The 12704-nt window shown below is 36.4% G+C and overlaps 1 protein-coding gene across 1 annotated transcript; it reads right to left on the reverse strand.

Annotated features, from left to right (window-relative positions):
* Positions 1-2312: 2312 nt before the first annotated feature.
* CXCL6 (C-X-C motif chemokine ligand 6) lies at positions 2313-4436 on the reverse strand. The gene is made up of 4 exons (XM_025386020.1): positions 4162-4436; positions 3914-4046; positions 3724-3807; positions 2313-3387 (listed from the first exon to the last, which is right to left on the reverse strand). The coding sequence occupies exons 1-4, from the start codon at positions 4268-4270 to the stop codon at positions 3342-3344; spliced, it is 372 nt and encodes a 123-aa protein (XP_025241805.1). The 5' UTR covers positions 4271-4436; the 3' UTR covers positions 2313-3341.
* Between the last annotated feature and the right edge of the window lie 8268 nt (positions 4437-12704).

A 12704-nucleotide genomic window follows, 5' to 3' on the forward strand; every position in this document is an offset into this window, starting at 1 on the left:
GAATGGGCCTGACAACTAGAACTGCAAGGATATTAGAAACCATGTTTCATTCTATTTCTATGAACAAACTAAACTTACAAGTCTTGTTTCTAAAAAAAAAAAAAAAAAAAAAAAAAAATCAGAGCTTGATGATTAGAAAAAAAAAAAAGGAACCATTGAGATCAGCCTGACCAACATGGTGAAACTACATCTCCACCAAAAATACAAAAAATTAACTAGGCATGGTGGCACACCCCTATAGTCCCAGCTACACAGGAGGCTGAGGCAGGAGAATCACTTGAACCTGGGAGGCGGAGGTTGCAGTGAGCCAAGACTGCGTCACAGAACCCCAGCCTGGGCGACGGTGAGACTCGGTCTCAAAAAAATAAACACTAACCAGTAATGTTTATTTCTTTATGAATCTTATATTTCACCTGTACAAAGGGCATTTAATATTCTTTAATCTTTTATAAACAAGCATTTTTCAGTAAGTATTTTGGAGTTAATACGACATAGCAGGGATTGTTTTAAACACTGAAATTTACAGGTCATTTTTGTAATTTGGTTTGCTTTCAAGGGTTTCCCCAGGATTACTGTATCATTCATAAGTTCAAGAAAAAAATACCATTTGAGAGAGCAAAAAGAGACCACAGAAGTTTAATGCATTTTTAAAAATTAGAGATATTTTGTACTTTTTTATTGTTGAAAAAATGTTTAGAAAGCCCATCTCTGAATCTACTTTTTAAGTTTTTTCATATCTTTGTGTCTCTTTCTTTCATTCTCTCTGTTATTTAAATGTATCAATATATAATAATTAAAAATATTAATCTAATTTATATTTTATATATAAAATATATATATTTCTATTTTTAAAATATATTTTATATATATAGAGATAAAACATACAGGAAAGCCTAGGTTAGATATACTAAAGTGTACAAGTACATGCCAATATAAGCATATATAATACATTAATTCAGCCACAGTGTGAATGTGTGTATACACATAATAATTTGGTTAGTCGTCTTCTTCTCATTTTCTTGGTTTTCCTAAGAACAGGTATTTTATATGAAAAGACACTTTTAATACTAGAGAGACAGAGAGACTTGTTTAGCAAGATCACTCATTTGTTTAAATATATACTATGTGCCAGGCATTGTACGAGGAACTGAGATACAGATGATAAACTTTGTCCCTGCTCTCATGGAACTTACAGTGAAGCTGGAATAGACAGACTCTAAACAAATGACCACATGCATATACTCTCTATAAACTCTAAAGTCACCTTCATGAGAAAATGTTATGAATAAAATGTACAGAGTGCTATGAGAGTATAGAAAAGGGATCTTAATCTGGGAGGAGTAAGAGTTATAAAGATTGCCTCAAGAAAATGATAGGTAAACTATCCCCAAAGGAAGGAAAGATGAGAGGTAGCCACGTGAAAATGAGGGGTGGGTGGATTACCCATGCTAAAGCCCTGTTGGATTACCTGTCGACAAGAAGGAGAAAAGAGGGTAAACAAATTACAATTTAATCAAAATTTACCATGAGCCAGATTATTGATTTTAGTATAATATCTGACAACCTGAGGGTCAGGATAACTTATTAATTCATTAAGTCATTCTATGCCCCACACATTTGGAATGCAGAGTCGAATGAAATATGGTTGATGTTCTAGGAGAGCTCTGATACAGTTAGATAAAGAAACCTATGAACAAATAAAAGCAATGGAATATATTTGTTATAATTCAGATGTCTAGAAGATGCTATGAGAATACCAAGATGCAAACCACAAGCTTTGTTGAGTATGCCAAAGAAAATTCACGAAGGAGATATTGCTTGAACTGAATTCTGAAGATGAATAAGCCTCCTCTTCTATGCAGAAAAACGTAAGGGCTTTCCAGGTAGAGGCCCTAGCAAATACAAAGTCATGAGCCTGGGGAAAGAACATGCCCAGTTAGGGAACTGAATGCCTGACCATAGTGAATGTGAGGCACAGGGAAGTTGAAATACTGATGATCAGGAGTGAGATGAGACAGAACATCATTCATCGTGTTTAGCAACTTTTATTTCATGTCTAGGAAACAGGGAGTTATTTAAGAATTTAGATAGGGAAATCTTATCCTATTTGTGTTTTCTGAAGACCCCAGAGGCTATTGGTGCTGTGAAGGAGTAACTGGAAGGGGGCTGAGCATGGAGAAAAGTTGAACCAATGCAATGGTATTGGGGAATGAGGGCCTTCTCTGCCAGCCAGAGAAGAGCAGAGGCAGTATTTTGAATAATGTAGAATTAAAGGTAAATAGTAAAAGTAGAAGGAGGAGAAACAACATGAGTGGTTTAGAAATCTTTTATTGTTTCTCCAAATGACAGTACAACTACCAAAAACCAACGTGACACACAGTGAAAAATGAAAGTGCAATTTTAATATACTGAATGTGATACATGTTTAATTCCTCATTTTAAAAAAATGGTCAAAACCTTTAAAAGATCCACAATAGACATCTAAAAATCTTAGCAATGCTATATATTTTTTGAAGACTAAACCAAGAGAATACATTTCTATGTAAATTAGCAATCAGGAATTTACCTGTTTTGGGGCTTCTTCATCTACCTAAAGTGTACATTTAGTGACCAGAATTATAGTCATCTTATAGTGAATAAATAGCATACAAAATCAAAGTTTAATGAGTAAATCATGACATTATGCCATACTAAGAAGACATCAAATGTCTAAAATTACAGGAAGAGAATATGTTAGCCCTTACAGAACTTAAATTTTTAGAAATTCTGAATAAGGAAATATATTCTGCACAGATAACGGTATGACACACTCAGCATTCGAATACAATACAACTTAAATAGCATCCTAGGGTAAAGAGTAACATATTCCCCAAGAAACAGAGCTAAAATATTTCCTATTTTATGAAAAGAGTGAGTGAGGACAACAGGATACCTCCCTCAGCCACATACTAATAAAACATTATTTCCATATGAAATCCACAGCCTTTTCAGTATGACTTTAGGGAATATGATAGAAATACAATAGTTATCTTCAATTCAATATTCATTGAAAAACTAATAACCGGTGATTACAATATGGTCAGTTGCCAAATACAATATGGTCAGTTGCCAAAGAGTTCAACAACTTATCAGGTAAAATAACAGTAAATAGCAGAAATACTATGCTAAACACTTCATTAGCTGAGCTGTAAACTTCAGGGACAAGCGTAGGCTTTCCCCACACTCTTCAAAGTAGGGAATCCATGTAGAAAACGGACTGTTGGAAAAAACCAACCCTTTCTTCTTATCCTCACTGGGTCCAGGGATCTCCAGAAAACTGCTCCGCTGAAGAATGGGCAATTTTACGACGTATGGTCCTTTCTCTTACTCAGTTTTTCTTGTTTTCCACTGTTGAGAAAAGAGTTATATTCGTATAACCAATTCCCACACTCCTGTCTACTACATTCGGTTTTCAAAAGTGTTTGGTGGGGAAAAAAATCAGTAAAAGCAAAGAGCCCACAAAAAATAGATGTCAGTAATGAGCTCTGTGTCATTGTTCAGGCATGTAAGATTGGTGATAAAGGTCTCCCCAGAACATTCCAGAAAAAAAAGTTTCCCTATTCTTCTTAACAACCTTATAATTCTAAGCATGCTCTAAATCCTACAGAGAGAATAAGGACATTGTGAAGTATATGCTTTCCAGAGAAGATACTAAAACACCACAAAGATCAAAGGGACAAATACCTGTCCAATATTTTCTGGATGCTTTTCTTTAGAAAAGGGGCTTCCGGGTCCAGACAAACTTGCTTTCCATTCTTCAGGGAGGCTCTGAAGTAAAGAAAAAGAGCATGCAATCATGAGCCACAAAGGTTGACGATCCAGGCTGGAGGACTTGCCTAAGTCACAGTGGACACAGCAACACAGGAGAACTTACATCACTTCCACCTTGGAGCACTGCGGACCTACGGGGAACACCTGCAGTTTACCGATCATTTTGGGGTTTACTCTCGGTGTAAAGTGTAAACAAGTGCAACGCAGCTCTGTCAGCACAGCAGAGACGGGACCAGCTGGGGAAGAAAGAAAGACATTTTTATAGGGCAGGTTGCTGGAAGAGTTTCCTGGAACGCAGCGGCCCGCAAAGGCTGGGATGCGCCGCTGTACCCGAGTGCCAGGCGCTCTCACCGCTGACGAGGGGCCCCGGTGGCGTCAGCAGCAGCAGCAGCGCTAGCAGCGCGCACAAGGAGCCCGAAGGACCCAGACCACTGGCCGCGCGGCTGGACTGGAGGCTCATAGTTGTCAAGAGAGCGCTGTGAAAGGTCGTGGGTTCCTGAGTTGGGCGCGGAGATTGGAGGATACAGAGCACTTTGGTTTCCCGGTGCCTTCTGCACTCCTTTTATCTGCATTCACCCCTCCCCACTGGCAGGAAACTCAGGCTTTGGGATGCTGGGGAAATTCCCTGAACTCAGGGGGCAGTGTGGAAAGAAGGGGTTGGTGGAGGGGGGCCGGAGGATGGGAACTGGTGGGGTGGGTGACTGGGAGGAGCTGCCTGCGGCCCTAACCGGGGGGACATTGTAGCCCCGCCCCGCGGTGGAGGGAGGTGTGGCTCCAGCCAGTAGAGAGCAGCGATTCAGCAGGGCCTCATCCCCTGGGTCTGAGGGGATTAGGGAGACTGGCTTCTCTGAGGCAGGCAGCTGTCTGGGAGATGCTCCTCCTCTCCAATTAGAGAGAAAAGTTGGAACCAAAGTAGCGGGAGCTTTGACTTGAGAAAAATTTCTGAAAGTCAATCCTTTCTAATTATTATTACTATTATTATTATTATTCAGGAAATGTTATTCATTATTATTGCCCTAAGCTGAAAGTCCTTCCTCTTCTTGCAGGCAGGTCATTTTAGGTTTCTTGAATGACTTTTCGATTCTCTGGATTTCAGCCAGCTTTAGAAGCCAAGATAACGTGACTAAAGAGGCTCTATCCCCACCTGAAGTCAGTTGCCTGAATTGGCCCCAAAGTGAAATCCGTTTAATAGAAATTGTATACTTGTAGCTTAGCAAGTATATGTGTGTTGAGGCAGTTTGATAAACAAAAATATCTCCAAAAATCACCCAGCAAATTGCCATGGAAGATACCTTGCTGTTGGCAGTTGCTATGCTATTGAATTGAAAGAGGTTTTGGTCTTCTTGGGGGTGAGGTGTAGTATGGTGAGCATAGACTAAAGCTTGCCAGGGAGCCCAGGCCTGTCCCAGCTCTGGTCCCACCCCCAGTTGTGTATTTGACACCATTTGGAGACGCGTTGGGAGGCTGATGAGTTTGAGGGGCTCATGTGAAAGCCTCTTCTAGAGATTTACATCAATTTGGCAGCATAATAGCACCCAGTCTGTTTTCCCCAAACAACTTCATGGGAGGAGGAATTCTCCCCACAGGCTTCTGGAACCACCTAGTTTCATGATTACTGGTGACCAAGGCTGCTTCCGCAGATCTGTTCTAGTCCCCAGTGAGCCCTGCACTGCCACCTGAAATTGAAGGGTGAAGTAGCTTCCAGCTTCTCCCTCTCTCCTTTGTTATCTGTGGAGGAGTTAAAATACTGAAGGTTTAAGGGTCTTCCACTGTCTTGCTCCATGGCAGGCATGAGTATGGCACTGGAATGGCACATAGACTTTCTTTTACAGAAGTCTAACTACATCCTCTTCTGGCTGGTTCTGAAGAACATTGTCCTCAGGGCAGGCCAGCAAAGGTAATCAGTAAACATGATGGCGTTGAGAAACCAGTCATGACACACAACTCTTTTGCTTGTCCCTTGTGACACTGGGGAATTTTATTAGCTTCCTCTCCTGTAACCTCCATTGGTGAGCAAGAAAGAGGTGTCATAGACCTTTACAATTTTTATTCTGGAAGGAAACAAGAAATTCATTGGCTGAGGAAGCCTGGGTGGTTTGGCCCTCACTTTGTGGGAAACTAAATGAGAAGTCCTCACAGCTTCCTGACACCATCAGCATCATACCTGACTCAGCAAATGGAATTCTTCATCTTTCTGGGGAGTGGTGATCTGTAGAAAACAGCCTGCAGATTTAGTATGTTGACATTTTAAAGATTAGAATGTATCTAAAGACAAAATATAAGTCTTGCTGAAATGGCTAAGGCAAAACTTCAAAAATGTGACTAAGATCCTAGGCAATTACAACTTAACCACAGGGAATAAACCACAGTATAAGGCTTTGTTTAAAAAAAAAAAAGTTTAGTGATGACATAGGTTATTGACTTTTAAACTCTCTCTCCCTGTCTGTATGTGGGTTAGTTCTGAATAAGCTGTTTTAACCATAAATGAACATATGAATTTGTTTTTGGCACCAAATGGTAAAATCAGAGAGGAATCATTAGCCAAGATTGCCAGTTCCTCCTGATGGTCTTGTAAGTGTACATGCCTCACCTGCTTTGCGCTCTGAATCAATTCACAAAGGATTATTTATAGAATGTAAGAAGAAAAAATATTTCTGCAGTTGATAAGCAAGTAATAGAAAGTCCCCAATAGAAGTGGGTTGTTGGGTTACCTAACCTAATCAGGAAGCAATGTGTCACTTAACCTGGCTTCCCATGAAAATCAGCCTGGGTCATTGTCCATGTCTGGCTCCTATCTAGGCATTCTCTGATCTAGGAGGGAACATGAATGACGCAAAGATCCCCTGAGGTTAAGGTGGAGAGCATGAAGAACTATGACAGACATAGGACTTTAAAAGTCATTGCCCCCTTTTCACTAGTTTAAAGGAAAACCATTTGTCTTACCTGTACTGTGTCCAGCTGGTAGAGAAAATCTCTGTGTTAGGTTTGTTTCCAACTATAAGGGAACAATTCATCCAATGCCATTTGCATCCTGATGGCCTGAAAATTTTACTGCCTGTCAAAATCAATCCTATTTTAGTCATTTTACCACAAAGTAATATAATATGAATGAAAATATTCCGAAGAGTTTGTGGCTTTCAAAACACTTTTATGCTCATTATTTCTTGAGCTTCACATTTATTCTTTGAGGCTGATAAATATATATATATATATCTTTCCCAGAGAATGAGTTAAGTAGTAGAAAATCCAGAATTGGCAGTTAAATACCAGATAACCTGCCCCAGTGATTTCTAATGGTTTCCAGATTACAAACCACTTTCTTCACAGTTGCTGGCAAGCACCTCTCAGTGGCTTTTCACAATCCAAATAACCACTTTATTATGTTTCCCAGCAACCACATTTTAAGCTATTGAGAACCTCAATCCATTCACTCCTATATTTGGTACCACAGTAATATCAAGGGTCCAAGAGACTTCCAACATATTCAACCTGAAACCCCTTTCTATATCCCTCACTTTCTTCAGGGCAAATTCAAAGTCCTGTATTTGAAAAGGCTTATTCTGACAAAGCCAGAATAGAGTATTCCTTCCACCTTTGCTCTTTGAACATCTAGTGTACTTACAATAACCACTGCATGAGGCAGAGTTTAATTACTCCTTAATTTTACTTTTATCTCCTTCGAGTCAACTATAAATTCCTTAAAATCAGTGATGATGTCTTACATTTCTCACACAACCTCACATAATTTCTTAGTTCAACAGCAAACAGTCTGTGAGTACTTGATGATGGATAATGATAACAACTTTTTAATTTTACAGTGTTCTTTACCTTACATTACAAGAAGATCTTAAAGAGAAAAGAATGGGGCTGTTTACTGCCATTAACTCCTCTATTTTTTTAAACTTTACAATTTTGAATTGGCTGCCTCCTATGTGGAAAATTATTTCTGGGTTATTCTTAGGGAAACTTAGAATGATATCAATGATATTTTCTGTCTTTGAATTCGAACTATTCAAAAGAATGTTCAGAATCTAGCAAGGCACTTGATATTAAAAGAAAAATAATATACAATTAATGTATCAACCAAATTACATAGTTTCTGTGACATAGAGATTGTAGGAGATAAATGACAATGGAAAAATCTGATTACATTATATTGCATTGAATGTTAACGGTTTGTGTATGTCATTCTAAATTGATTTTTTCTAACAGAAGCCTTTAATTATATGATTTAGTATTTGGCTTAGGTTAGGCGTTTTCGAATGTTCTAAGATTTTATTTTTTATATTCACCATTCTTTGTATTACCTTTAAGAAATGCTATATATTTGTAATAATTAAGGATGTGGACACGTTATTATCAGGTTAAACATATCAAATGTATCAGTACAAGGAAGGCAATAAGAGTTTAAGTGGAGGATAGAGTTACTTGCTTGTATGCAAAGAAAAAGGAAAAAACACCAGTAACTCTTGAGTTTACTTTGCAATATGAATGCAGTCTGTCTCTTTCTAAATTGAGCTGGTAGTCCAATGAAGAAGTAGCATCATCTAGGGAATAACTTTGCTCCAGGGTTGCTTCACCTTTGCTTTGAAATGCCAGGAATATTTTTCTTCCTTTTGCCAATGATCTAATTTTCCTTGCTGCTCATTTCAGATTATATATGTTGGAGGACTAAATCGGTGAACCTTGACTTAGTCCGTACTGAGCTAGATTTCAAGTAATCATAGCTGGGCTTCTCTTTCCTAACTCCAGTGTGGATGGGGCAGCTAGTTATCTGTTGTCCAACTGTGCAAACGTTAGAAAAGTTTTTGTTGACAACAAGACTTGTTACATAGGATAAAAAAAAGATAAGAATTAATGTTTTAAGTGTTTCTAAAAGCCTTAAATTTTTCAGAAACAGGAAGTCTTCATTACTTTCTCCAAAAATTTCTTCTGGGTTAAGCAAAGATATATATATATATAAAACTTTATATTTATATATATTTATATATATATGTATATTTGTACATATATTTATATGTATATTTTTTATTATACTTTAAGTTCTAGGGTACATGTGCACAACATGCAGATTTGTTACATATGTATACATGTACCACGTTGGTGTGTTGCACCCATTAACTCGTCATTTACATTAGGTATATCTCCTAATGCTATCCCCCCAACCCCCACCCCACAACAGACACATGCACATGTATGTTTATTGTGGCACTATTCACAATAGCAAAGACTTGGAACCAACTCAAATGTCTATCAGTGATAGATTGGATTAAGAAATTGTGGACATATACACCAAGGAATACTATGCAGCCATAAAAATGGATGAGTTCATGTCCTTTGTAGGGACATGGATGAAGCTGGAAACCATCATTCTCAGCAAACTATCGCAAGGACAGAAAACCAAACATTGCATGTTCTCACTCATAGGTAGGAATTGAACAACGAGATCACTTGGACACAGGAAGGGGAACATATTTTTTTTTAATGTTAGATATTTTAAATAACTTTGAGAAGGCATTTCTATACTACAAAAGTCCTTTATGTAAATTAGATTTCGAATTTCTGTGCTAAATAATGCTTGTTTGAGAATAATTTCTGATCACCATTACCTTCACAAGTTGTATTTTTCAGCAGATACTGTCTTTTGTATTACTTCATAATATATTTAATTCTCATTTAATATATAGTAGAACCTCAACATTCCCGTTTTAATAGGAACAATTGTAATGTATTTGTATATGTGTGATTTTTGTACTTCCTAGACATTCAAACTGTCTTTTTCCTTCCTTGTCACTGCTTGAAAAAATAGCTAAGATGTAACTTTTGACAAGTATCCAAGACAATGTTCATAAACTTAAAGGACAAACACAGGCACACCACCACTACCACCAGCGCCATGACCACATTGACAAAACAAAGATCAAAAGAGAAAAATAAGAAAAATATGTATCTTAGAGTTGATTTTTTGTCACTCATTCATTCAATTTGATTATGAATGTCCAGTGAATAACAATTTCATGCATATTTTAAATGTTGTTTTTCAGTATAAGAATTGGGAATTAGGAAATTGCTCACACTGACATAAAAGGTGTTGCAATGCCAAGCCAAAAGTCACAAAATCCTAGAAATTCTGGCTAATGTTGGACTATGAGTTTCTTACTAGCCTTTTGGGATTTTAAAGCGTGACTTCCTCTGAAGAGCAAATTGACCAAATTGCTTTAACAAAATGTTTTGCTTTGAATCATTTTGATTTCCAAAAAATGTAGTATTAGTAAATCAGACTGGAAGTTATTTTCTTTGGAACACAATAGATTTCTGACATTAGAAAGAGTTTTGACTTTTTTTCTCTAATTTGAATTTGAGACCAGACTGATGAATGCTATGACCAGGGATTATGTCATAGAACAGGAAAATATAGTGGTGGCTCATGTATTAGAAAAAGACCACAATGTTGCTATGCACAAGATCGTTCTTTGTAGTAAATGAAAGTTGTGGAAGCTTTATACTGAACTATATCCAGTCAGCTTTCTGTGATGGTTTGAAAAAAATTGCTTAAATTCAGGCATATACAGATTGAAAATCAAAGAATGGAAAGAAAAACACCATGCAACCAGTACCATATGAAGTTTAGAGGGGCGTTATAAATATTCAGCAAAATAGACTGCAAGAAAATCAGTATTATCAGAGATACATAAGCATATTTCCTAATGATAAAAGGTCAATTAATAAAAAAGTTATAAATTTGTATATGCTTACTAAATAAGCTTTAAATTACATGAAACAAAACTAACAATTAGAATTTACAACAGGTATATCTTCAATCACAGTTAGAAATTTTAATACCACTAAGTAACTGATAGAAGTAGACAAAAATATCAATTAATGTACAAATGATTTGAATAACACTTGACCTACTTCAAAAAGAACATGACAATTATTTCTAGTCTCAGTATTTCAACTCTATTTTATGCTAATGGTTATAGGCAGTGAAGTAAGTTTTAAAAAAGAAATAAAGACATAAAAATGAAAAAGGAAGAAATAAAACTGTCCTTATTTGGAGATAAAATTAAAACTAAAAATAAATTATAAAATAACCTGAACCAATAAGTGAATTTAGTAAAATTTCAAGAAACAAAGACAATATGTAATAGTCTATTTTTATTTCTGTGTTATACCAGCAAAATATTTGAAAATAGAATTTTTAAAATACCATTTACCATAGCATCAGAATTATAAAACACTTAAGAATAAATTGAACAAAAGATGAACAAGAATTATATACTGTATATCACAAGACTGCAAAAAAAGATAAAAGATCTAACTAAATAACAAAGTATCAATATCATGTTTACAAGTTAGAAAAATGAAAATTGCTAAGCTGATAACTCCCCAAGTCAGTATGTACATTTGATGCAATGTTAAATAAAAATCCCGTTAAGCTGTTTTTGAGAAATCGATACATTGCTTATACAATTTATATGAATAAGCAAAGACTTATAATAGCTCAGACAATTGTGAAAATGAAGAACAAAGAGAAACCACACTATCTGATTTCAAGGCATAATACAAAACACATTAATAAGGACACTTGGAGTAAGGAGAGACAGACAGACCCATGAAACCAATTAAGTACAGGAATAGATACAGATATGTCATCAGTTGAATTTTCATAATGGTTCCTAGGAAATTCAATGGATAGTAATACTTTGAAAGGATTTTTTTTTTTTTTTTCTGAGCAGTAGGTCTCAACAGTGGGCTCAAAATATTCAATAAGCCATGCTGTAAATAGTTGTCAAAAGTGTTTTACCATTTCATACTCCCACCCACAAAGGAAGTGTGCCCTGACTACTCCATATCCTCATCATCGCTCTTTTTAAAATTGTAGCTACTGGTAGGCACTTAGTAGTATCCTGTTAGGCTTTTAACTATTATTTCACGATTACTAATGATGCTGAACACCTTTCAAGATGCTTGTTTGCCATTTGTAAATCTCCCCTTGTAAAGTGTATTTTCAATTCTTTTGCTCATTGACAATGCACACAGTTATGTAAGAATTTTGATGGAGATATACAAAGAGTTTAACGTTGCCTTTATGCCTGTGAATACAAAATCTATTCTGCAGCCCATGGATCAAAAAGTAATTTTGACATTCAAATAGTATTATTTAAGAAATACATTTTGTAAGACTGTAGCTGCCAGAGATAGTGATTCCTTTGATGGATCTGGGAAAAATAAATTGAAAATTTTTTGGTAAGGATTTATCATTCTAAATACCATTAACATTTGTGATTCATAGAAGGAAGTCAAAATGTCAACATTAACAAGAGTTTGGAAGAAGTTGATTTCAACCTTCATGGATAGCTTTGAGAAGTTCAATACTTCAATGGAGGAAATAACTGCAGATGTGGTGGAAATAGTTAGAAGTGAAGCCTAAAGATGTGACTGAATGCTACAATCTCATCATAAAACTTGAACAAATGAGGAATTACTTCTTATGGATGAACAAAGAAAGTGGTTTCTTGAAATGGAATCTACTCCTGGTGAAAATGCTGTGATGATTGTTGAAATGATAACAAAGGATATAGAGTATTACATCATAAATTTTGTTAATAAAGCAACACCAGGAATTCAGAGGATTGACTCCAGTTTAGGAAGAGGTTCTACCGTGGATAAAATGCTGCCCAACAGCATCACATGCTATAGAGGAATCTTTTGTGAAAAGAAGAGTTGATCAGTGCCACAAATCTCATTGCTGACTTCTTTAAAGACATTGCCACAGTCACCTTAACCATCAGCAGCCACCTCCCTGATCAGTCAGCAGCCATCAACATTGACTCACGACCCTCCGCCAGCAAAAATATTATGACTTGGTGAAGGCTCAAATAATTGTTAGC

This window comes from Theropithecus gelada, chromosome 5, assembly GCF_003255815.1.
Source record: "Theropithecus gelada isolate Dixy chromosome 5, Tgel_1.0, whole genome shotgun sequence".
Taxonomy (NCBI): domain Eukaryota; kingdom Metazoa; phylum Chordata; class Mammalia; order Primates; family Cercopithecidae; genus Theropithecus; species Theropithecus gelada.